This window comes from Metopolophium dirhodum, chromosome 6 (assembly GCF_019925205.1).
Source record: "Metopolophium dirhodum isolate CAU chromosome 6, ASM1992520v1, whole genome shotgun sequence".
Taxonomy (NCBI): Eukaryota; Metazoa; Arthropoda; class Insecta; order Hemiptera; family Aphididae; genus Metopolophium; species Metopolophium dirhodum.
This window is the reverse complement of record NC_083565.1, coordinates 18,038,721-18,064,968: the sequence shown is the minus strand read 5'-3', so window position 1 is coordinate 18,064,968 and position 26,248 is coordinate 18,038,721. Positions and strand designations below refer to the sequence as shown.

The window sequence follows — 26,248 nt, the reverse complement described above, 5'->3', positions numbered from 1 at the left end:
TGGTAAAGATGCGCAGCACTAACAAAAATTGGTTGGCCAACTGATTTTTCTCTTTTGAGACTGAGTATAGATTGTAAGTAAGTACCTACATTGCATTTGAAAAATTTTATCATCAAATGCATTAAATAAAAATATCTTACATTTTGAAAAATGTTTACCTATAAGGTACTTGTGTAGTGTGCGACCTACCACTACCACTACCTAGGCTAACTACCAAAAAACTTTAAAAGTGTTTACTGCATTTTACCTACTGATTATTGATTTATAAAAATGTATTAAACTAAAATTTAACTAATATATTGCTGACGTGCATCAAGTATTTCAATACGTTAATATAAATTGTAATGTTGTTTTTATATCTAAAAGTAAGTTATTGTGGGTCTTGGTGGATACATTTTACAAGTTATGGCTTAATAGTATAGACATATAATAGAAAATAAATAGCTATTATAGTATTGTACCACCGTTTTAATATATTGTTTATCTTAATAACACAGTCACAGGTACAGTCCCCCATAGTAAAATGAAATAAAATATAACATTTATAAGATCTAATATTTTTTGGTAGGTAGCACAGTACATGCGTATAGATTTTGGGTAGGTTTCATTTTACGAATGTAGCATGCCACATGAGTACCACCTATAAAACTTATTGTTTTAGAATTAAATATATAACTAATACTGCCCTTAATATATAATTTTAAATTTCACTTTAAACATCCGCCATACTTAAAAAATTTTTTGTACATGCAAAATATAAATACTTAGTGGCATAACATTATAACTTTCATGACTTGTTAACAAGGTTAAATGACTACAATGATTTATAATTTTGTGTTTAAGCTAAAGATGGTTTAACTCATATAATTGAACCAATTAGTATTACCTTCTAGAATTTTACCGGATTTTGACATAATTTTTGCGTTTTATAATTATTCACAATCAACTTACAAAATTATGTTTTACCTACATGGTCATTTTTGAACAATGAACACTTTATATTTTATGTCCCTTAATAACAATCTTCTTTTTAATAACTTAAAACATTAATTCTGTTTTACAAAAACTAGGTTTCCTGACTCCTGGGGTAACTTCCACTATAAAATAATATAGTAAAATTCAAAATTATAGATACCTAGGTACCTTTGTATGATTAAATACATTTTCGATACTCCACAAGGCACAGACAAATAAATATTGTAAAACATATTGTATTCATCTTTTTGCTCGTAATCTGAAAGTATTACTAGATATCTAGATATTATATTTAAAATGTAATTCTACAAAAAAAATCACCAAAAATATAATATTATAAGCCTATATGATTTGTGTAATTATTATATAAATAGGCACAATGTTGATTATTCTATAAATAAATTGTAATGAATCTCAAAATATATAGGATTACCTATAAATTACCTATTTAATATAAGAAGTTATGAGTTAAAATATAAATATCGATAAAATGTAAATAACTCAATACAATGGACTAAAATATAATTATCATCTTAGTTGTAAGTGCTCAATACAATATAAACAAACTTTATCATAATAACAGTTTAAAATTGTATTTTTACTTTTTACCTATTTAAATGATTTTTTTTTATGATCATCATAACTAATAACAATTAACTAAACCACTTGTTAGTAAATAGGTTCCTGCTGAGGTACCTACTTATAAATTAAAGTGGCATAGGTAGCACGTTTTATACCACATATAGTTCATAATTGAGTCTTCAAACAGATTAAATATTTCTGAAATTTTCCAACTAAAAAATTTTACCTACTTAATATAGTAATTTGTGGTTGTACTACACTGAGTGGCCACTTCATTATGTGTTTTTATGTCTATTTTTATTTCTTATATCCGCTGTCTCAGTTTATATTAATTCTGATTACCAATATTATGAAAATTATTTCCAATTTATTATAGATTTTAAGTTTGACTTCTATTTTTAAATACCTACTGAGCAAAGCATTTAGTATTAAAATTAACAATTATTATGTTTTATTTTTGGTATCCAAACATTTGTGCTTAAAATATTGCATAATATAACCCAAACCGACTTGGACAATGCATAAATTATTATTATTTTATTATTTGTTTAATTAGGTATTATCAAGCCATGGTAAGTTATTACAATTCAATAAACCCTGTCTGTAAGCTATAACCTAAGCAAATACATCAACATGTAATGATATTTAAACACAATGTAACCTAATTGGTAAACCATACAGTAAAAATACTAAATAGTATGTTCATAGTTTTACCAAAATGAAAAAATATTTGTGATATTTTAAAGAAATTTATTGAAGAAAAAACAAAAAAACAGGTTCATTTAATGGCCAACTAATTGTTAAATTGTCTGTTGTTTTATTGTTGAGATAAAACATTTAAAATTATATAACTTTACTATCCAACATGCTCTTTCAACAAAAAATAGAGAGATATTTTGATTTGTATAACAAATAATTTCAATTTCCAATCAATCAACAATTTGTGTACCTATTTTAGTTACAACATTAGGTACACTATCACAAATTCAACATTAACATCTGTATTCTAACCATTTAGTTGAAACAATTAAATTACCTATCAGATAATAGATTTGAAAAAATACATTTTTGAATTATTAAAAAATGTATGTATTTCATAGAATATATTTTTTAATTTTTAAAACCATTTTTGATTTGAAATCAATTTGATTATTTAATTAGAATTAATCAAACATTAAATAGTTTTATAAATCTAAAATTATTTGCTTTTAAATCAGAGGATCACTCTTCATTTGATTTTTTTTTATTATTGTTTTTAAAGATGTATTTTTTTTAAAACCAGTTAATTGTGTGAACATATTATAAGAATAATATACATTATTATAATATCCAGTTTTATTTTATTTTAAAACTAGTTTCTTTGTTGATGAATTTAAATTACTGCTTATATTGAACAATATTTTTATTTATTTTGTTTAATAAGAATTTATTTACTTCTAAAATATATCTGATATTTTATTTTAGTTTAGCCGGTTTTAAAAATATTCAATTTTTTAAAAAATCTGGATTTAAGTATTTGAAATAAAATATATTAAGTGCCTAAATAGGCATAATAGTTTCATACTAATGTATTGCTTGTAATCTTTAAATTAATGCTATATCAAACTATTTATAACTACAAATATACATATAGTGTATATTTTTAAAATAATATTGATAGTTAGGTAGAATTAAAATAATAAAAATGGTATATAATTTTAATATTGACTAAGCCCTGTTACTAATAATCAAGTTTCTTGCCATATATTAGATATTCTTGATTATGATGGAATTATAATTTTATAAAATAAACACAATAAAAATAAAAGGTGGGTCTGGTTTCTATTCAAATTCTATCATGAATTAAGTTTTACCTAGAAATACCTACTAAAGTACTAAGTACTAATTCATGGTGTATTTCACAATATAGGTACTTATTAAAATGGTTGACTCTAAATGTTTTAAATTAATGTAAAATTGAATTCAAGCTTTGATATACATAGTGAAAATGTGAATACCTACTCTATAATTTATACATTAACTCTAAACCTCTCACTTATTTACTAAATACACATTCAATTTGTAAATAAATAGATGTATTCTATATGTTATATTAGTGTTAACTAAAAAAAAGCAAATTATAATTTGTTTAAATATGATATAATATTTTATACTAAAATCATAAAAGTTGAATAGGTACCATATGTCTATATTTAAAAATAACTATCTATTAAATATCTTTCATAATATTTATTGCAATTAATACTTTATAAATGTACCTAATACTTAAAAACGTGATTTTTATTAACTTTTTACTAGTTAAGAATTCATCAAGTTATTACGATTAAGAACATCATGTTAAAATAAACAATTCATTTCCTGTTACTAGCGTATACGTTGTGCCAATATGTTGAATTATTTATTCTTAAATTTTTAAATAATCTGCATAACATATAGATTATAGAGTAATATTTGTATTAAACAGATGTACCTATCAATTCAGATGAATGATTTCATATTATAATTAATTAATTTACTTAATAATGGACTAATATTTAATGCTAAATGTGTCATATATAAATTTTAAACCACAACGCATATTCACAGTAATGTGGCCAGCAGATAGCTCTGTTTGTTAAATCCTTAAGGCCTAAATAGTCATTATTAATATTTTTATTATTTCATAATTACAGTTTTAGAAAAATCATTAAAATATTAATATTATATAAAGTAATTTGATCTACCTATAATAGTATATTATGGTATGGCTATATCAAAATAAAACTAATTGAAATAACTACATGTATTTATGCACTTAAACGTTTGCTTTCAGAGTTTCAGCACTCTGTTGTCGCCACCAAATATTGCCAGAAAACAATAGAATTTAATAGTTCAGTACCTTCTTATTACTACAACTTACCAATTATAATAAATAGTTCAAAAGATTAAAAAAAAATTGATTGTTGTCATGTAAAGAAAATATAATCGACAATTTCAAGAATTACCAATTGAGTTACACCAAAAATACAAATCAATTTTGTCAAATACTGGTTTTGCGTGAAAATAACCGATTTTCCTTAATTTTTTATTTTTCCCAGGCATTTCGAAAAGTACTTTGAATTTTTTACTTTTACCCCAAAGTACCAACTACATAACTAACTGAATATAATTTGCTCCCAGAAACTATAGTTTAAAATCGAAGTATTTTTTAGATAAGGTGTTGACGATGGAAAAAAACATATTGTAAAATAAATACATTCATCATTTAGAATTTAAAAATTTAAAAATGCATTTGTTTACAAGTCATATTTATAACCGGGCCTGTCTTGGTGTCTTAATTGTTGATCCTGGGACCGCCTCTGCATATTCAGTGGCCAATAGTGTTTTCCCGTTCGCTTTACCATTAGATAGACACAGAAAAAAATGTATATTTATAATTTATCACACGTGTTTAACTGTATAAAAACTATTTAATCGTCAATAGTTTAATAATAAAATAAATATTGTAGCCTGTAGGTAGGTGGTTAGTGTGATCATTTGAATTATATTATATAACATATTAACCATTGTATGGGTGTGGACGTGTGGGGTTACTGGTTATATTATTATAATATACGGGCTGATTATAAAAAAGTGTAAAAAAATAGTGGTGATTTTTAAGAATCGTATTATGGTATCCTTTCTATTTAGGTCACATGACATTGTATTTCCGAGCGAATTTCTGATCAACCCGTATTTGCAACATAATATTAATATGTGACTATGATGTAGACTTTGTGTAGATACAACTATATTTGATATTTATTGTGTTTGCACCTACTATTCTATAAAATTTTTCCAAATTTTTTTTTGTTATAAATTATAATATACAGTTTCTCCGACGATACCGTAAATAATTACAATAAAATATGTAGATTAACCGATAATTAAATAAATTCAAAAAATACAAGGTAATAATAATAATATCACAGATTATATAAAATAATATAATATGTGAAATATGTAATAAGTAATAATTATATTTTTTAATATTATTTGAAAATTATATTGACATTGGTAACTATAATAGATACGTATATGAAATCATTAGATAACACCAGATCTGTGATAACTGATAAAATATACACGAAACATGTTATCATCTACCAATAGAATTATTGACTAATTATTAATTACTATGTTGATCCCGTTAGCTATTCATCACAACTTTTTATCCGTGTTTCAGCTGAAGTATAATTATAATAGATCTCACTGTATCTAGGCCTTAGCTACTGTAAATTGTTTTATTATTATTAATATTTTTTAAATAAGATATTGAAAATGAATTCAGTTATCTGTATTGAATAAATCATGTTTGTTGTAATTTTAAGTATGTTTTGTATATCTAAAGTAAAAAAATATACTCATTTATAGTTATTTAAAAAATTTTATATTACCAATATATAGGGCTAATTTATCCAAATGTTTTAAGTCAAATATTTAATTTCCATAAATAATAATGAATGCAGTGAATATAGTATACCTACGTTGTAAAGTTTAGTCAAGAGATCCATAAAAAAGGTTTTATAGTAGGCGAACTGGTATGAATATAAGAACACGTAAGCACTCGGTGACACATAATCTAACCTAATCAAACTCCGTAGCAAAAAATTAAGAATCTTAAAAATGTACATAACACAAATATTAATATAATTTTTTTAACTGGGGATACTTTTTTAAATTTGTACGCTCATATTTTTTTTCAAATTATTATTAGGGGTCAAACTGTCATAAAATTGTTTATTAAAATTGTATATTGGTTGTTTTATTTTATAAATAACTTGGCACCCACGTTATACATTTTAATAATATAATCTAAAAGAGAAATTTTATGAATTGGAAAATTATATGCCAGCCAATATATAATATTTGTAAAAATACTGTATAATATTATGTCTATAACACAACAAACATTTGTTAGGATTTCTTCTATGTTTCAGGAATTTATGGTAATATTTACACAGAGGTTTTAACAAATTTAAAGACTTAAAAAACTTGAATCAAATTATTATTTTTATTTAGTTGATCATTTAGTATTCACATATTTTTATTTTTATTTTATTATCAATACGTCATTATAAAAACAATTAATTTAATCGCAATTCACAAGACACGTTCATTTTTAATAACAATGCGAAATCTATATATTTATTTATTTATTAGGTATACCTAGTTAACCATAGTATCCTTGTACCTCTCAAAACAAGTTAATTTTTGATTTGTGATCTCTAGTCTAAAATAAATACAATTTATAATACATTACTATTGTTGTTCTTAAATAATATATATATATTTCCTCGTATTTTTCATCACGAAAAAATAAATATTCAATGAATTAGTTCTTCTTATGGACATAACTAATGGTTATTACTTCTTAATATAGACACCTATACATACATTTTCTTAAACACTAATGTCTAATATTTAAAAATTTATTATTCAAATATCTTAATTCGTATTATTTTAGTAACGAAGGTATTAGAATTTAATCGGTTGTTCATAATATATTATTCAGCTAATCGTAGTGCGCCTAATGTTGTTTAAGTTAACACTGTTGCTTTAAATATTCCAAACAATGTTCGTAGATACGTGCGATTTTATGTGTTTACAGCGATCAACTACATCTTTATCGGAGAAATTTATTTTTCTGGGACATAAAAATAGTATTATTGACGTTTTTTTAAACCATAAGAACGAATTTATGTGTTAGCATAACGATTTAAGTGTGGGATGATCATACGCAAGGTTCTATTACATATTATTATACCTGACCTTTATAACAAATACGTGGGGAATTGTAAGATATTATTCCGCGGTAAATGGCATTTTTCAGTTTTGTGTAAAATACGGATTTTCAATAATAAAATTTTAATAATAGACAATATGTAAGTAATATTAATAAATATAAGTACCTACACACAATTTACCTGTACTAATTTAGCTTTATGAATAAAATATATGCTCGTGATTTATTATAATTAGTAATTATCAAAATAATATGTATTATTATTACATTTAGGAGTTATCAATCAATAATAATAAATAAAAATAAAATAATTTAAAATCGATTGGTCATTAATTTACCTACGTTTGATCAAATTAGTTATTTTATGATTTGTATGCGTTTTCAATTTATATATAACCGTTAGTCACGCAAATAATAGAATTAGACATTTTTAACAAATTCGATATATATAACAACATCAGTAAATATTATTATGACAAATTATGTTGTATTGCTAATGAATAGACCATCGGTCTTTCCGTGTTATTTTATAAATGTACACTTAGTTCAAGGGCAGAAGCCAAAAACCTTTATTAAAACGATTTAATTGTCGTTTCAATTTTATTTCAGTAAAATATTATTGTGATAGGTTTACTTAAAATTAGCATATTACTTGCATACTTATAAATATTTTTGATATTCAACATACAGTATTTGTTTTTGACGTAGTATTTGAAATTACGATTTACATTCACATTTCGACCAGCAGCTTAGACTTAATTTACTTAGGTAGGTTTACTAAGGTACCTATAGCATGGAGACATTTTTTGTTTAAAGGTAAAGGTCGACTGTTGATTAAGCTGTTTACTCTGTTTTTGCTAATCAAGGTCTATTGAGAAATTCGTTATGCATAATATTATAGATGATAAGTAAAATTGCACTATGATAATAATTTATAGCCACTAGACAGTAAACTGTGGTATAGGAGTATAAGACGTTGTTCAAACTCGGACACTCAGTTATAGAATATATTATCAAGACAAGTGTCACTTCAGTCACTTAAAAAACAAGTTGAATTAAGAACCCTATTTTTTTATGTGCCCCTATTATTTTATTGTTCAGATTAATATTTTTTATGTAAATCGATACAAATTATGAAACATAACATTTAGGTATTTTTAAGACAACAATTTTCTTCTTAATTATTGTTTATTATCTATAATAATGATAAAATTGATTAATCTTCAAGTTTAATTTCTTGTTGTTTGTACCTATCGATACTTAATAGTTTTTTTAATCTCAAAATGAAGCATACAAATGTACTTAATATATTTAATAATGCTCTTCACCTTAAGACTTTATTTTTTAGACTTCAGAGTGCTAAATAAAGAACATAATATATTAGGTCAGTGTTAACTATAATTATAACTATAATTGCGTAATTTTTTGTATTTATACGTATATTTTAGTTAGGTACTATAATAATTAATAAATGGGTAATAATACTATTCTGTATAATGACTAATGAAATACCTATGTCAAATGAGCTTACAGAAATATTTTTATTATTTTTCCAAGTAGGTGCCTAATTAAAATTCCTATAATTATTGTGAACTAAATATAGTACCTGAATAAGGATTGTACGGATTTAATTATTTTTAAAACATTCGTATAAACTATGAAATAACAATTAAAAATAAAACATAAATGTTTCGTTCTGATAGAGAAATATATTACCTACTTTAGAATTATAAGTGTATTATTTATGTTATTGAATAAAAAATGTAATTTCTTCCAAAATCTGAGCAGCCTGTTTTTAACGCTCTGTGCAAAGTTTTTAATACATCATTGAATACTTAAAAATTAATTTATGCTATTTGTTTTTCATGTTTAGTTCTAGATTTAAACTTTGAGTATCTAAATCGTATTTCCTTTAATATTTGAACTAGGTGAGAAAATCATTATCATACGATACGTAACTAAATTAAATTATTTATAGTACCTATAATACCACATAATAGATTAAATCTATTTAATCTATTCGGTGTTAATACACTGAAATTATCTACCTGTCTACTTATAAAAATGTGCTTAGAATTTTTATCTTTTTTAGTAACCATTTAAATGTATGTACTTACCTATATAAAATTTGTAACATACAAGATGCGCATACTTATATTTAAAAAACATTTGAAAAAAAAATTAAGTTATGATGAAAAATATAATCCTTTGTATTATAATGTAATTCTACTGTTTCTGCAAACTAAATTATTTCAATGAATTTTTTTCATGACAATGACGGTTATTCATTTATGTAGGTACTTTAGTACTTACCTATAATAATATGTAATATGTCTAAGTAGTATGATTATAATAATATGTATATTGTATTTACTAGTGGGAGGTACTTACTTTTATTTTATATTATATAATTTATAATAATAACAATCAACAAGTCAGATGATAATAAATTGGTAATACATTTAGTATGATATTCTTAATAATTATAAACAATTTTCTTGTGTTATTGATATTTACTTAAGAGTTTAAACAATTAAAAATTATATAAGGTAATCGATTTTTCAGTAATTGTATTTAAAAATACATCAAAGTAGGTTCTATAATAATTGAAATAACGTACTTTAAATTATAAAATTGTTGTTTTACAAACAATTTAATTATTTTTACACGAAAAATTATAGTAATAAAAATACTATTTAATTGTAAACCTCTTTACGTCAAACTTTCAGATTTATTTATACATAAATATTTAAGTATTTATATATATATAATACATTTATAACTTAATTCATAGTTATTAAAAAAAATATATAGGTACCTATGAGTTTATTAGTTTATTATAATTTAAAAAAAAACACTGCTGGTTTCCAAATAGAGTTACCTATTTATTTTTTATAAATTAAAAGATTTTTATCTATAAATAATGATTCTTGTGTTAACGTTTTTAATATACCTACCGGATATTTACTTGAAAAAAAATTGTATTAACATTTTCTAGAAGTATTTTCCAATAATAACGGTGTAAATAAATTGATATTGATCAATAGATATTCAGTTTGGTTGAACTATCAATTTAACAATATTATGCATTCATGAATGTCCGTAACTGAAAACAAATGTCTGGTGGGAGGAGGGGGTCTAACATTTTTTTATATGAATACTGGAAGCTTATCATTTTTACGTTCAAAATATAAAAACTCTTGTTCTAGATATTTACAAAACCTCAAATATTCAAATCCATATTTTGTTTTACGTTTTTCTGTAAAATTGTATTATGTCATATAATAACTTTGAGTAGATTTTAACCTTGTAATAAAGGTATACCTACGTAAACGCAGCTGCTGGTGTACTGCAGGGTAATCGTTGGGAATTGCGCAGTTATAATATAACGTCATATGTAGATACAACGGAGGAAACAGAAAACTTAAGGTTCATGATAACATTAAAATAATTCGACTGGAATGTTTTTTAAACATTCGTAGAAAAAATTGTGTTCTGAATTGCGTAGAATCTTTTTTCAGAAATGATTGTGCGTAAGCGATTGTCAATCTTAATAAGAAACATTGTAGAGAATGTCGTATTATTTTATTTTTATTATCAGTCGGCCGATTAAAATTGTAAAAAAGATCGATGACCACTTTTAATTAATACGTAATTTATATCTATTAAAGTATAAAAACGCGATATTAAGAAATCAATTAAACAATTTATAGGGTTATTATATGCGTATTATGTTATGTATTATATGTAATATAGGTACACTCGTTTTTAGGTTTAATGTACCACATGTCTCTGTTGTAGCTTAAAACAAAATCATTTAGATGAATTTTACTCAATTTTAATTATATAATTACATTGGTATTAAAACATAATCTATATTTTAAAAATGACAGGCTATGGTTTTATTTTAGAATTAATTTATACTTTATACTTTGCGCCTAATATCTTTTTTAACTCAACGTACATATTTAAATTTGTTTGCCAAAGTTGCCATTTAAGTTTTAAAATAATATTGCTGGTATTTTAGATAGATGATAGTATATTCTAGATTTAGGTATAGGTTTTACCATTATATTCTATTATTGACGATAGATGTGAACATTATTAAAACATTAAATACTATATTATATTATGTGGCAAGGGCGGGAAGTGAGCTATTTCAGTCACGGGCGACTGTGACCAAGACTGAAATTGCCTTCCCGCACGAGTCACACAAGTATGTCACGCCTCTGCATTCATCAATCACGGCAAAGGTAATGCAGGGATCTGTGCAACAACTAGACTATAATTATACGGCAACAATATTTCATGAAACGATTTGGTTTTATTTATTTTAAGCGTCACGCATGGAGGTTATAATATGATAAGATGTAACCAATAATTAATGTTTTTTAAAGACCGACGACCGTGATTTTAGTGTCTGTTTGTACAGGGTATACTCGCATGAAATGTGCGCGCAGCATTTTTAGGGATTTCCACTTTACCGCCCGCCGTCCGGCACTATTAGGGATTCCCACTGAATCGCCCGCTGGACGGAAAAGGACGCTTTCCAACGCTTCAACCGCTATCGAAAACTAAACTTTCGGTGCAAGCGTGACAAAAACTACTTTTAATGTAATCTTGTGAGGATATAGCTCCTTTTTTATGTTTATCTTAGTTAATAGTTGTGCTTCTATTACCAATATAGGTAGTAATGAATAATAAAAATGTATTCGTTACCTATAAATATTATAACCTATTAAGTATTTATATTTGGGCATTGGTTTTTAACGCTAATAAAGTACCTAATAAATATAACCATTACAAATACTCAATTATATTTATAATCAATGGTATAACTGAAAATAAAGGTTTGGGAAAAAAACTATGGTCATGGTGTACCTATATACTGTAGTATAAGAAACAATACCACAAATTATGCACATCGTGGAATAAAAATTAACTATCTTTTTTATACCATATACCATATATAGTTTATCATATTTTGTAAAATCATAATAATTTAATTTATGTACTAAAGTATAATATTTCATTAGCATACACGATATAATACGCAGTTTATTATCCTTAATTGAAATCCTTGACTCCCTTTAATTATCTACCCTTTTGAAGTTTCCATGCACTTTGTAAGTGAAAATTAAAAAAAAAACTTTCCAACAATATCATTAATGAATAATTTGTCTATTTGTTTCATCAACAAATAATATAATATGTACCTCGGTATTCGTATTAAATTCTATTCAAACCGATTACATTAGATTTACATTTTATTTAATACATATTCAATGGAACTATGAAAGACACAATTTTATTTAATTTAAAACATACCGTTGTAATACTGAAATAGGTAGTAAATACCTCTCAAGAAATTATTGTCGTTCCCAAAAACCGCCATTTTGGCAATTTGGCATGTCACACGATTTATAAGATTTTCAGATTCTAGCGTCGTCATGCTCATCGTCAGAAATCTCAAAAATCGTGCAACATAATATCAAAATAGTATTTTTGTAATTTGTGGGACAAAAAGTTTTTTTGGACAATCTATTTTTCATTAAAATAAAAATGTAATGACATCAATTAATTAAATAAAGCTATCATAAGCATCCTTAAGTATTCATTATAATATGTCCATGATTTAGATATATTTTAATATTATATAATCTTTTCAATATTTTAATTTTCAAGCAAGAGAATATCTTATATTATATTATGTCTGAAATATAAGTAGGTATTCATATTTTGTTTAAAAATTAAAATATCGAAAAAACCCGTCGCTTAAGCACAAACAATGTCCCTACCTTTAAGTATGATAATATGTCAATTCATCACTCAAATATTTAAGCTAACAACACAAAATTGGTTCTGCTGAACTCATTGGATATTTTTACGCCTGTTAGACGGAGACAACACATGCATGGGTAGCGTCTTCTTAAACACTATTTAGTGGCCCGTATTACATTTTAGTGAATCATTAAATGAATCAATCTTTTTAAACAACCCGGCATATTATTATACATTTATATTTTAAAATAGGAGTCAGAATGCTAGATTGGAACCAAACGGAAACGGTTCATTAGATTATCGGAATGACGGAATTTATTAATTTCCAACAGTATTTTGACGGATTCCAAAACGTTTGTGCGTAAATTTTAAAAACATGTGGCGTCTATGTTATAATTGAATTTTCTGTTGTTTATTCCGTTTATACACTGTACAGTATACTAGTCAGCGTGTATCACTAATTAGATATACGAAAATAATTTTTATTTATTTTTATTAAAAGTACGTTCGTGAATTCGTGATTAAACATTGTAATTAAAACTTTTGCACGCGCTCAATGTCTATAATGCCTAGGTTTTTGGTTTATTATTATGAATTTTTTAATGTGGTTAAAGTTAGAATTGTCCGTCAAGTGGATACCATACATAATATAATATAATATGCACACCAATCAGAAAAGGGTGTTTAATTCAGTCAATTTATAATAAGTATAATATTAATTTACAATAGGTCACTCTGTTATGAGTCGGTAAAAAGTATTTATTACATGGTTCCGTTCTTATGATTTGGTGGGTAAGAAAAAATAGGAGTGAACATTTGTTGTATTCTATCAATGAAATACTGCAGTAGCGTGAGAACCGCAAGATAAGCTATAATAATAACGTATAATGTGTTTACATAATCCCTTTTAGATTATGAGTGAAGCGAGGTATGTCGTTTGGTCTGACAACAATGTGTGTTTATTTTTTTTATCTATCATCACGTTTTGGAGCAAAAATTTTACTTGAATTTTCAAATTTGATGGTGGTTTTTTTTTAGCAAATTTAAATTATTTGATATTCTTGGAGGTCTGCAAAATTAGGAAATTCCAAATACTTATCTTAATAAAAAATTGTGAATATCAACGCAACACTTGTTTTCCAAAATCAATTTGGTTTATTTATGTAGTTCATAAATAATTAATCGTGTAGATTAAATTTATTAACTATTAAATATTAAATATTATTATTTATTAAAATTGTTTTTTGTTCTATTTGAGATTTTTATAGACGTTTGAAATGTTTCTATGTTACTTCATTTTATTTTATTAGTTATTTTGTTGTTTCAAGTCAAACAACTTGAAAATTTAAGATTCTTAGATTTGTCGTAAGTTATTCTGATAGGTACATCTATTATTACTGCAGTTAAAAAAAATCAAAAACACACCTCAATTTTTTTTTATAAGCTTTTACATTATTCCTAAAATACTATTTTAGTTATTTAGTTATATAATTCAAAAAATATTTACTGTAGGGACTAATATTTTCGACATTTCACATATTATTATCTATCATTTTCTATATACACGATTAAGTATTCTAAATACACGTTTCTTGGCTTCTTGCTATCTTCTCGTATATAGTTATTTGGTGTATATATATATATATACAACAAGAACACCTCATCTAACTTATTATACGGCATACGTCGGTATGTGTCATATTTTGGCAAACATTTTAAATTAAATCAACCCTCTGTATTAGAAAAATGTAATAAATTATACACTAATAATATAAATTCATTACAATATAATTATCCTTTTAAATATATTATGCTGATCCCCCACTCGTCTCCTTCGCTCATAATTGTTCTTTCGTGTACAATGATTTATCATTGATTTCAAATTTAACATATTCATTACCGTGACCTACTCACAAAATCCAGTATACTGCAGAGCAAGGTCCCTAATTTTTTTGATTTTTCCCCACTTTTTAAAAGGTATTTTACGATTTTTTTAATATTTAGTTTTAACTTTTAACCATAAAGTTCCGTACCAAAAAAGTTTTTAATTGGTATAGAAAACTGGACAATACATTGTACAAATGATATGATTTAATTTGTTATGCAATTAGTTTCATTTTCACAAACAAATTGAATGTATTCTTCAAAACTAACCATTTATACAATATTATTAGTTTATTCAAAGTTAATTTACCTTTTACCTACATGTTTAGTTCGTATCATAATATGATAATATTTTTTGTAATGAAATAGTTTAATACAATTTGGTTATTTTGTTATCGTAATACGTATAAAGTATTATATTTTTGGTTAACAAAATAATTGTAAAATTAAATAATTTACCCAATATATTTTTTTATTTACTTTATTATACTCGTATAAACTATAAAGTATACCGATGTTTGAAGGTTAAAATTGTTACTTATATAATTATGCTAAACGGCCAACATAGGTACTAAACTCACATTATACAACTGTTACAACCATAATAAATACATTTTTATTAAACTACTCTGTTTAGGTACATCGTATTCATAATTTTCACAATTTTGTATACAATATATACCCAATGCAAATATACTTCTACGACGTATCCGCTCTATTGAATGAATTATGTGCCCTACAAAGGCGCTCATCGTCTTAAATGACATGAGTAGACATGCCGTGTAAACATAATATTACTTAACATGTTATGTTTGTTTGTCTGTTTATTTAGTTGTGTACTGTGACTACGCAGCTTCTGGGAAATCGCTGCAATTTATTGAAGACTACATACTTAAAGAAGTATTACCCGTCTACGGAAACACGCATACGACAACGAACGTCACTTCGCTACAGTCTACTCTATACAGGTAAAAATATGTCCATTAAAATAATTGACACTGAGTATCATAATATACCTGTTCGATTCCGTTAAATATAAAAGGAATACACCCTCTGTATATTATATTACATATTTGCATGTCTGTATAGCGTTCAGTAAACAATTTGTTTACGGATTATATGACAATGGTATTTCTTGGTTTCTCGATAATAATATTAAATTTCCTAAAGTTGTTTTTTATTGGGTAAACAATCATTATTTAAGCTAAATTTAAAACGTTATCATTTTTTTTTTTTTTCATAGACACGAAGCCCGAGATATTGTTCGTAATGCTGTCCATGCTTCAGAAGACGACGCAGTTATATTCGTCGGAAGTGGATGTACCGGCGCCGTTCACAAGTTAATACACGCCATGGACTTCGCTTCTGACGAAATCAAACCAATAGTCTTGGTCGGTCCTTATGAACACCATTCGAATTTATTGCCTTGGAGAGAAATCGGCGCTACGGTTAGTACTTGGAATAGCAGCTCGGTCTGGCGTATCTTTAAATCTTTGTATATAATATCATTGATTATATATGATAATAATATATCCGATGATATACACGGAAGTAATATTGTTTGTCTTATGCCATAAATTGTTTCATTTATATACCGCGTATTATACTCGCTGAATTTTAATACGATTTCGACAACCGTGAAAACACGTATTATACGATATAAATAATATGTCCTCATTCCGTCGACGAAGGTGTCGATGTACATCTATAGATAATTAGATATCTGATGTTGCGGTCACATAGTCTAATTGATTATTTTAATGTAAATCAATTCTATGGCCAATTTGCTTTAGATGAATCAGTCTGTGGAGTGTAATAGGCGTTTAGTAGTGGTATAGTAATTCACTTCGTCACAATAGAATCTATTTTATTATGAGGACAACTCCGGTATTTGGTAATGAAATAAAATATATAACCTTGGTCAAGAATAATTTTGTTTCTACAGTTTGCGCCTTGACGGTCGTGTCTAAAACAACATGTTTCTTATTATAATTGTTGCTCCAGTCGTTGTCAAATAATAAAGATTACGACTTGGCGCTATTTCAATCGTTTAAAATATGTATTATGATATTTGATTGCACGCCAAAATGTCTGTTTTTCGATTGATTAGAGCTGTTGTCTTGTTTCCTTCAAAAATGTTTCCTGTATACGAATCGTAATTTAGATATCAAAATATATATAGTTAAATAAAAAAAATAACATGAAAGAAATGTACCTATTGCTTAGAATACAATGTCATCATAACACCCTGAAAATTCGCCAAAGAAAACAATTTACTTATTATTACTTTCTTATTATTACCCTATTTTATAATTGTTTAAAATATAATATAGTTTTAAATTATACTTGCGGTGCTTTTATTTCCCACGTTACACTCCTGATATTATTTAATTATTATAGCAATCAGTAATAAGAGATTTAAAAATTATTTTTTAACTCCTTAGGTCATACGCATAGCGGAAACTAAAGAGGGTTTTATCGATCTCGTCGATCTCGAAAATAAACTACGATTGTATCAGACAGTTAGTCCAGCAGCTCAAGTAGTTGGCTGTTTTTCTGCCGCCTCCAATATTACCGGAATACTCGCCGACGATATTGCCACCACGTTGATTTTACACCAGTATGGTGCATTGGCATTTTGGGATTACGCATCTGCAGGTAATAATTATAGTCATTGTAGTTTTGGCTTTTAAAAAAATATATATTTATAGATTCTGAATGGAATGATGCCGCTAACGGCCTTAAGGTCTTGTGATTTATTTGCTTATATTTTTATACTATTTCTATTTAAATTTTACAAGTTTATAACTGTATAAATATTTACAATAACTGAAATAAAAAAAAAGAATATTTCATATAACACATAATTCTGACGTGAATCAACTATTAATTAAGTATAAAACACTGTTCTGCAATTGTCGCAAATATATTTTTTTCAAATAATCATAATTTGTGTTTGTTAAATTGTTCCATTTAATTTCACATAATTTTAATGTTTAACTGATCTTGTATTATACTTATTACAAAATAGGAAAAGGGCCAAAATAAAAGAACAATATGTATGATGATCAAACTAATACAAATAAAGTAAACACAATAAAAATAATAATTCCTTTATACCCAATAAAAAAAATTATTATTATTATATTATTGCACAATAAACTGTTACCTATACTTTTTGGAAAAGATCAGCTTCAAAATTTAACTATAGGCCATAGTTACAACAAAGCTATATATTACATTTTATATTTTTAAAACACGTGTGTGTTAAATTGTTTATAGGTTTTTAAAAATTACTTAACCAATATACCTAATTATTTCTTTTAAACAATGAATAAAGCGACAACAATAAATAAGTCATTAGCATAGACATTATGTAAATAATAAATTATAACTTAAAGCGTCTATGATGATAAGAAATCTTCAGAATCGTTATTCGTAAATAAAATGACAATATTGTTTGTAAATTGTAACCTACACCATATCCTAATTTAGTAGTATGTTGTATTTAGTGTAGTAATTTTTATTTGAGACCTGCCAACTTAAGTAGTATGTGTAACTTTTTATGAATTTTTTTTTTATAGCTCCATACGTGGTTTTGGATATGAACCCTTTGTTTCCGGCTAATGACCAAGCCGTTTATAAAGATGCCATATTTTTCTCTGGGCATAAATTTGTGGGCGGAATACAAACACCAGGTTTGAAAAACTATTTGAATATATATTATTCTCCTATAGTTGTTTAATAAAAAGATTTATGGACTGCACAGGTGTATTGGTGGCCAAAAAAAAACTGTTCAAAAACAAGGTGCCAAATGGCAGTGGTGGCGGTGCGGTGTTTTTTGTCTCAAGAAAAGATCACAGATACTTAAAAGTAAATATAGTGAAGTTAGGTTGTGTGTATCATAGGTGGACACCTGGGAAGGGAATCAGCCCACTCGACATTTTTAAAGCCTCCTCCCCAGATTGTATTGAATGTATATCAGTGGTCCTTGAAATAGTAGTCAAGGAGCAGGCCACTTTACTTTATATAATGCTAGCCTAACCTCTCTCTCTCAGAAAAACCCAGTTGTCCACCTATGGTATGTGTGCCTCTCTAAGATATATGTATACCAATGGTGTGTATGCCTCTCTAAGATATATGTATACCAATTCTAGGATACAGAATTGCGAGAAGAAGGTGGTACTGGGGCTATTGTGGAATCTGTACGTTTGGGTTTAGCATTACAGCTCAAACAAAATATTGGGGTACCATTCATTATGGGCAGAGAAGAAAAAATTACCAAGTAAATAATACATTACAAAATATGTTACTAGGTACTATTTATTATTTTTGATAATAAAATTAACAATATTAAAAATATTAGCTAAATGCAATAACTGTTGAACAAATGCTTTTTACCACAATTTTTTTTAGTATTTTTCACATTTTACCAATGTCATACTCATACAAATAATACTGGCTGAAAATTTAACAATAAAACATGCTTAGAAATCTATTATGTACTTATGAATACAAATATACAACACTCAAATAGATAATACATTAAAGATATCAAGCTGTTAGGAAACCTAACAATCTTATTTAGTTTACAAATTATATATTTTTTTAGTTTTCAAGGGTCTTTTAAAATAAACTGCGTTGAACACTATGTAGACAATAATATTATAATTTATTTACAAATTTTAACAATACCATGCACTAAAAGCCATGTAGAGATATAACGTGTACTTAGATCTTAGTGCAGTTTTAATTATTTAATGTACGTTTGTTTTTTAATATATCTTAGACTTTTCTATTAAATTAAGTTTGTTAGTATGTATAAACTCATAACAACTTCTTAAAATGAATACGTTTTTATAAGAATTAATTATTACATTCAGTAAAGTTCTCTTTTAAATACTTAGATTAAAAAAAAAAATAGTCAACTACTGTAGAGTATTGAAGTACTGATTTAAATTGTGAGAATGTTAAAAGCTTTAACTGATAATGTTTACTAATAACTATAATAAATATTTAAAATAATTTATCTTTAACCTATTTTTAAATTATGTATTTAATAGTTTTAGATTTTCATAAAATTAAATCTCATTTTTATTTGTAAAATGGGTAAAGTATACTTTATGCACTACTTCATACTTATAGAATATTACAATAACTATCCTATTTATACACATTCTACAGTTATGTGCAATGACTTATAGGTGTGGTTATGCCGGTTATGGTTTGTTATTTTTGAAAAGTGCATATTATTATTGTCATCGTGTATGTTTTAAATGACCTCTAAAAACAATATCACTGATATATTGGTAGTATTATTAGAAACATTTTAAGTTCATGAATTATTATGGTATGTGATTAGAATAAGAATTAAATATTAGTATTATAGGTATGCATAAATAAATAAAATTACTTTTTAATTTGTACATACAATTTTTTATTTGGTATAAGTTAAAATGAATTAATACTATTAAATATCAATGATCTTAAATTAAGTATAGAAAAAAAATGGTGTTATTTAACACTATTATTTTGATCCCTGTTTATTGTCAGCTAATATTATAAATTAATAATAAACCTCGTATTTTTTTTTATTTCAGAACTGTATTATGTTTTCTGCAAACCATGCCGGAAATTATAGTCTTAGGCAATTGCTCGCAAACGGTGAGACGGCTCCCAATTTTTTCAATGTTGGTGCGCCATCCTCGTGGTGCATTTTTGCATCACAACTTTGTTTGTGCCATCCTCAACGACGTCTTTGGTGTACAGGCCCGTGGTGGCTGCGCTTGTGCTGGACCTTATGCTCAAGATCTCTTGGGCATCAGTGACACTCTGGCCATAGAATACGAGAATATGTTACTAGAAGATGACCGTCTGGACCGTCACCACCTGCGCCGGCATGAAGAACATTCTCCGTTTGAGATGCTCAGGCCCGGTTTTATCCGTATATCTTTGCCGTTCTTTATGTCTGATAACGAAGTATCATATGTACTTGAAGCCCTGAAAATGGTGGCCACTGAGGGCTGGAAATTGTTGCCGCAATATACACTGAATCCAGAAACAGGTGAATGGAAACACCACACAAACAATGTTTTCCGCGATCGTAAGTGGTTGGGATCAATTCGATACACTGACGGTAAACTATCAGTGCCAGAACGTAAGATATCAGTACAAAATACGTGTCCTGCTGATTACGCTGAATGTCTAAAAACTGCAAGAAACACATTTAACAAAGCGAGAAAAGTAAGTTTTTTGATTGTGATTGTTTTATTTTTTATTGATAACAAACAATAATATTTATATGAATAGTTGTTTATTTTTTTATTCAATTTTTTTATAGATGGCAAAACGATTTCCATTGCCAGATCAGAGGAGTATGTTCACAGAAAAAGCTGAGAAGTTACGTTGGTTCATGTTGCCAAGTGAAGCCCAAGACTTATTGTTGGGACATTCGTCTAGCCATATTAAACAACGTGTTCCGTTTTCACCAACAATCTACCATGGATCGCCTCGAACTTCTGAATCATCAAATGTATCTACTCCAAATTCATCTTTAGCGAGATACAACAGTTTATCTGCTTTAGATCATAGGTATTGTTTTATCTATATGTTTCTATAGTGTTCCTTATACTATGTAAAATGAATATTGCCTATTTAATATTAATCTTGCCTAATTTTATACATTATCCATCAAAAAGTTAATATTATGAATGGTTAATCTGTACCCAATTACCCAAATAATCATAACCCCAACCTTTTTAATAAAGATAATAGTGAGAAGAAAAAAAGGTGGATAAGTGGATTTCGCTCTGCTGTACAGTAGGTTACAAGTGGGACACTGTAATGGATGGTGTTAAATTTGAATTCAATGATATAATATCATTGTATAAGAAAAACGATTCTGAGCGAAAACCGTCAGTCAGCCTATGATTTTACCAAGTATATTTGATGATATTATTGTGAATAAAGTAATTTATATATAACCTATTTACGTGGAGCCTTGTTTTAAATTTTCAATCCTTAGCCATAAAAGTTAAAAATTTATAAATTTATAACCACAAAATAATTAATAAATTATAAATTTGATAAATGTTGTCAAAATTTAAACTTTAAATGCTTATAAAAAAAAATTGTGCCTATGTATTTTTAATATTTTTCAACTTCTATTAGAACGATATATCAGGAGCCTTATATTAAATGTTCACGCTTTTTTACCAACAAATAAAAATGTATTGATATTTATAGAAAAAAAAACTAAAAAAATTGAAAACTGACAATGTCCGTAAACAGCTCAAAAAAAGTCAAAATATTTTCAACATTTTATGGTGTATAGAAAATGCTAATATAAACATTCAGTCAAAATTTCATGTCCCTACGGTCATTTGTTTTAGAGTTACACCAAAAACCAAAATCGATTTTCTCAAAAACAGATTTCGCGTAAAAATTCCCGTTTTTTCTTAATTTTTCTTTTGTTTTTCACGTCGCTTGTGAAAACTACTGGGAAATTTTTACTTTTGACCCCCCAAAGTACCAACTAGATTCACTTTCCTATCAGAAAAGTTACTATTGAAGAAAATCCAAGCACTTTTACTGTCCTAAAAGGTGATGACAGACACAAAAATAAAAAATAAAATAAAAAAAAAAACACACATCATTGTAAAATCAATACATTCATCGCTTTGCTCAGAATCTAAAATAGAAAATAATTATTTTAGTAAATAATTATGCAGAATATAGTCTATCTCAACAAATATTATCAAAACAAATACAGGTATAAAATATTATTTTATTAGGTACTTAAGTTAAAGTATTTAAAATATTTTTTGATGTTTTGGAATAAATTCTATTTTCTATGAACATAATATAAATTAAAACATAATTACAATCTATTAACAAAACAAAAAATTACTATATATTTTATTACATCATTACACGATACCTTATTAATGGTTTATTATATTATGTAACATTAATGATAATATATTGTTTAATATTATATGGGTACTATGCTGTGCAACTTTTACTGTTAGATTTGATCGTATAAGAAATTCCCAGGCTGCATCATATTATGTTTTCATAAAAATTATATAGTTTATAATTGATAAGCAAAATAAGTGTATGACTGATATATAATTTTACTTATTTGTACTTATTAAGTATATCAAAAATAAATAACTTTTAAAACCAAATTACATTTTAAACTTAGAAATAATTCAATTTATCTTTTAATTAAATAATTAATTTTTTTTTTTTAGTTTATCCGTTCGTGTGAGATCTTCGAGTGGTAGTTCAGATATGTTACTGCCTAAAAAACACTTGAGTCCTGTTGGACTCGTTTCTCAAAGAGAAAGATGTTATAGTTTAGGTTCAAATCCTGATCAGTTTAGAAGGTTACGTGAACGACAGTGTTCATGCAGTAGTCAAACTGAATTAAGTGATTCTGAATCACGTGCATCTTGCAATGATATACAACACGATGAAAGCATCCAAGCTTATGTACAAGAAATGACAAAAGAGTTTGTTACAGAAATCAAATCTGAACTTCGCGAAGTTATAGCTACTGTTGATAATGCATTGTCGGAGAGTTCAGAAAGTTTAAATGTTATAGATAAGCATAATAACATTTCCAAAAGTGTTCGCAAAACTATACCTAGAAATAACTCTGTTCCAGTAATAACTACCACACCATGTCAAAATGGCCTTGAAGAACAAGTCATCACGCGTTTGTCTGAATTTGCTTCAGAAATGAAATCGGAAATACATGATATGGTAAGCTCTGTTTTAGCTTCTTCGTCTTCTTTGTCGGATGAGAACACAGACACCATAATGGAAAAAGAAACCGATTCAGAAAGTGATAAAGAAAACAATTTAAAACATCCAAATCTTAGCTCAACAGATAGTGGTATAAACATTAAGACAGAACCTATTGAAACTAATTTGAAAAAGTTTAAATCTGAATGTATTGTGAAAATGAATTATGAGAAAAATGTTGATTTTGCTGTGGCTAGGTGGTATTGTCCAGCAAAGCCCATTTGGAAACCAACAATTGAAGTAAGTAGTTGAATTGTATTGGAATACCCGAATACATATAACAAATAATTATTATGTTATGTAAAATGTAAACAAAATACAAAATTTTTAATTGATACTTTTAAATTAAAGGCTATTAGAGAATTTAAGATGATTCGAGACGGGGATCGTATAATGGTTTGTTTATCTGGTGGAAAAGATTCACTGTCATTACTTCATACACTTCATCAGTATCAATATTATGCTTCATCAAAAGGTATACATTTCACATTGGGAGCTGCCACAGTTGATCCTGGCAGTGCGGCTTATAATCCTAAGCCTCTTATACCATACTTAAAAGCATTAGGAGTTCACTATTTATATGAAGAACAAAGTAAGTAATTTTATAACTGAATAAGCGTATACTTAATATATAAATAAATGTGCATATATTTGTTGATAGAGATTCTTGAACAAGCTGCGTCTGCTGAGTGCCGTTCAATTTGTAGTTTTTGTAGTCGTATGAAACGAGGACGTTTATACTCTGCTGCACGATCAAATGGTTATAATGTTTTGGCTCTTGGTCAACATTTGGATGATCTGGCTGAGAGTTTTTTAATGTCGACATTTCATAATGGCCGATTGAGATCAATGAAAGCTCATTATGCAATCAATGAACGTGATCTACGTGTGATTAGACCATTTGTTTATGTCAGAGAAAAAATGTTACGTCAATTTGCAGAAACTAAAAAATTACCCGTCATCTCAGAAAATTGTCCTGCGTGCTTTGAAGCTCCCAAGGTAAATACTGGTGTTAGTTAAAAAAATTTTACTAAATGAAGGAAAAAAGTATTGTAATTTTAAATTAATTGATTGATGATTGTTTTCTGTTAAGAATAATACAAAATTTATATTTCATGAGCTTTTTGTTGAAATTTTAGGAACGCCACCGAACAAAACAATTACTTGCTCAACAAGAAATACTGTTCCCACACTTGTTTGCATCATTACGCTCAGCTTTACGGCCCTTAATTAGTTTTCGGCAAACAGGCGAAGAAACCAAAGCATACCATCGCATGACTGGATTTATTGACTATCAATATGAAAAAGATTCAGAAGAAGAACCATGACATTCTAACAACCAAAAATGACTTAATATAGCCTAATTTACAATTTTTTTTTCTTACTATTACAATTTATAATAATTGAAGACATTTGAAATATTTCCTTCATGTTTATTTGTTATAGCTATTATTTTTTGTTCTTTTATTTATTTATTTTTTCGTTAAGTTCTATTATACTTGTAAAATAGGGATAGTTATTATTTTAACGAAAGATCTTGGTAATATTTACTTATATCTAATTTATAGACATGCAAGTTATTTATTTATGGTACCTACTTGTATGTTTTCAATACAATGTGTAATGATTTGACACTATTGAATCATCTTAATTACATACCTACCTTTAAAAGTGTATAATGGTTTTATTAACCTATCGACTCAAAAGATTTTTAATTGATGAAAAAATAATTTATTGTTATTTTAATTAAATTACCATAAATTAATTTTATAGATCTTCGTAAAAATTTATGATTGTTAAAACACAATATAATACTTGATATTTTTTAGGTATGTTTAAAAATTAAAAAAACTTTTATTTGATGTATACGATTAATACAATTTTAAACAATGTGTTTACCAAAAGTATAAAAATAATATTTTTTGTACCTGTGTATTTTTTTCCTAATTTTGTTATTTTTGTCTTTTATTTGATTTACAACCACTAGTTTTAAGATCATAAAAACAATTTCAATTTATGTAAGTTGTTTTGTTTATGTTATAAACTATAAATTATATTTTTAAAATAATCGTTAGGTACTATAAGAATTTTTGCTATGAAATGTTACAGCTTTAAGTAATTCGATACAGTATTCAATTTTAAGGATCCTAGCTTAATGTTGATTTTAATAATAAATTATTCATTATTAAAATTGTGTGTTGTATACTTATATACAGTAATTTTATATAGGTACCTAGACCTACACTTGTAATCTTGTTAGTGGTTAATATTATTATATTGTATGTTTTAATTAATCATTAGGTGATAATCTTATTGCATATACACGCAACATGAGTGTTTATCATTATATATACACACCCCCCACAAATGGAAGTTAGTGTCACTGAAGCTTATACCTAAATGTACTGTTTGTCACTAAATGTGTTCTTGACTATTGTACTTCTAAAAGTA

The 26,248-nt window shown here is 26.5% G+C and overlaps 1 protein-coding gene across 1 annotated transcript in view; it reads left to right on the top strand.

Moving 5' to 3' along the window:
* Positions 1–25,970, top strand: part of LOC132946787 (uncharacterized) — a 28,360-nt gene extending 2,390 nt beyond the window's left edge. Inside the window, exons 2-13 of the mRNA XM_061016864.1 lie at positions 15,819–15,954; positions 16,230–16,434; positions 17,431–17,644; positions 18,571–18,684; positions 18,756–18,859; positions 19,144–19,271; positions 20,587–21,229; positions 21,327–21,577; positions 23,242–24,037; positions 24,149–24,389; positions 24,459–24,796; positions 24,937–25,970. Of these exons, the coding sequence (XP_060872847.1) occupies positions 15,819–15,954; positions 16,230–16,434; positions 17,431–17,644; positions 18,571–18,684; positions 18,756–18,859; positions 19,144–19,271; positions 20,587–21,229; positions 21,327–21,577; positions 23,242–24,037; positions 24,149–24,389; positions 24,459–24,796; positions 24,937–25,125 (3,359 nt within the window). The 3' untranslated portion in view covers positions 25,126–25,970. The remainder of the gene's footprint in view (positions 1–15,818; positions 15,955–16,229; positions 16,435–17,430; positions 17,645–18,570; positions 18,685–18,755; positions 18,860–19,143; positions 19,272–20,586; positions 21,230–21,326; positions 21,578–23,241; positions 24,038–24,148; positions 24,390–24,458; positions 24,797–24,936) is intronic.
* Positions 25,971–26,248: the final 278 nt, after the last annotated feature.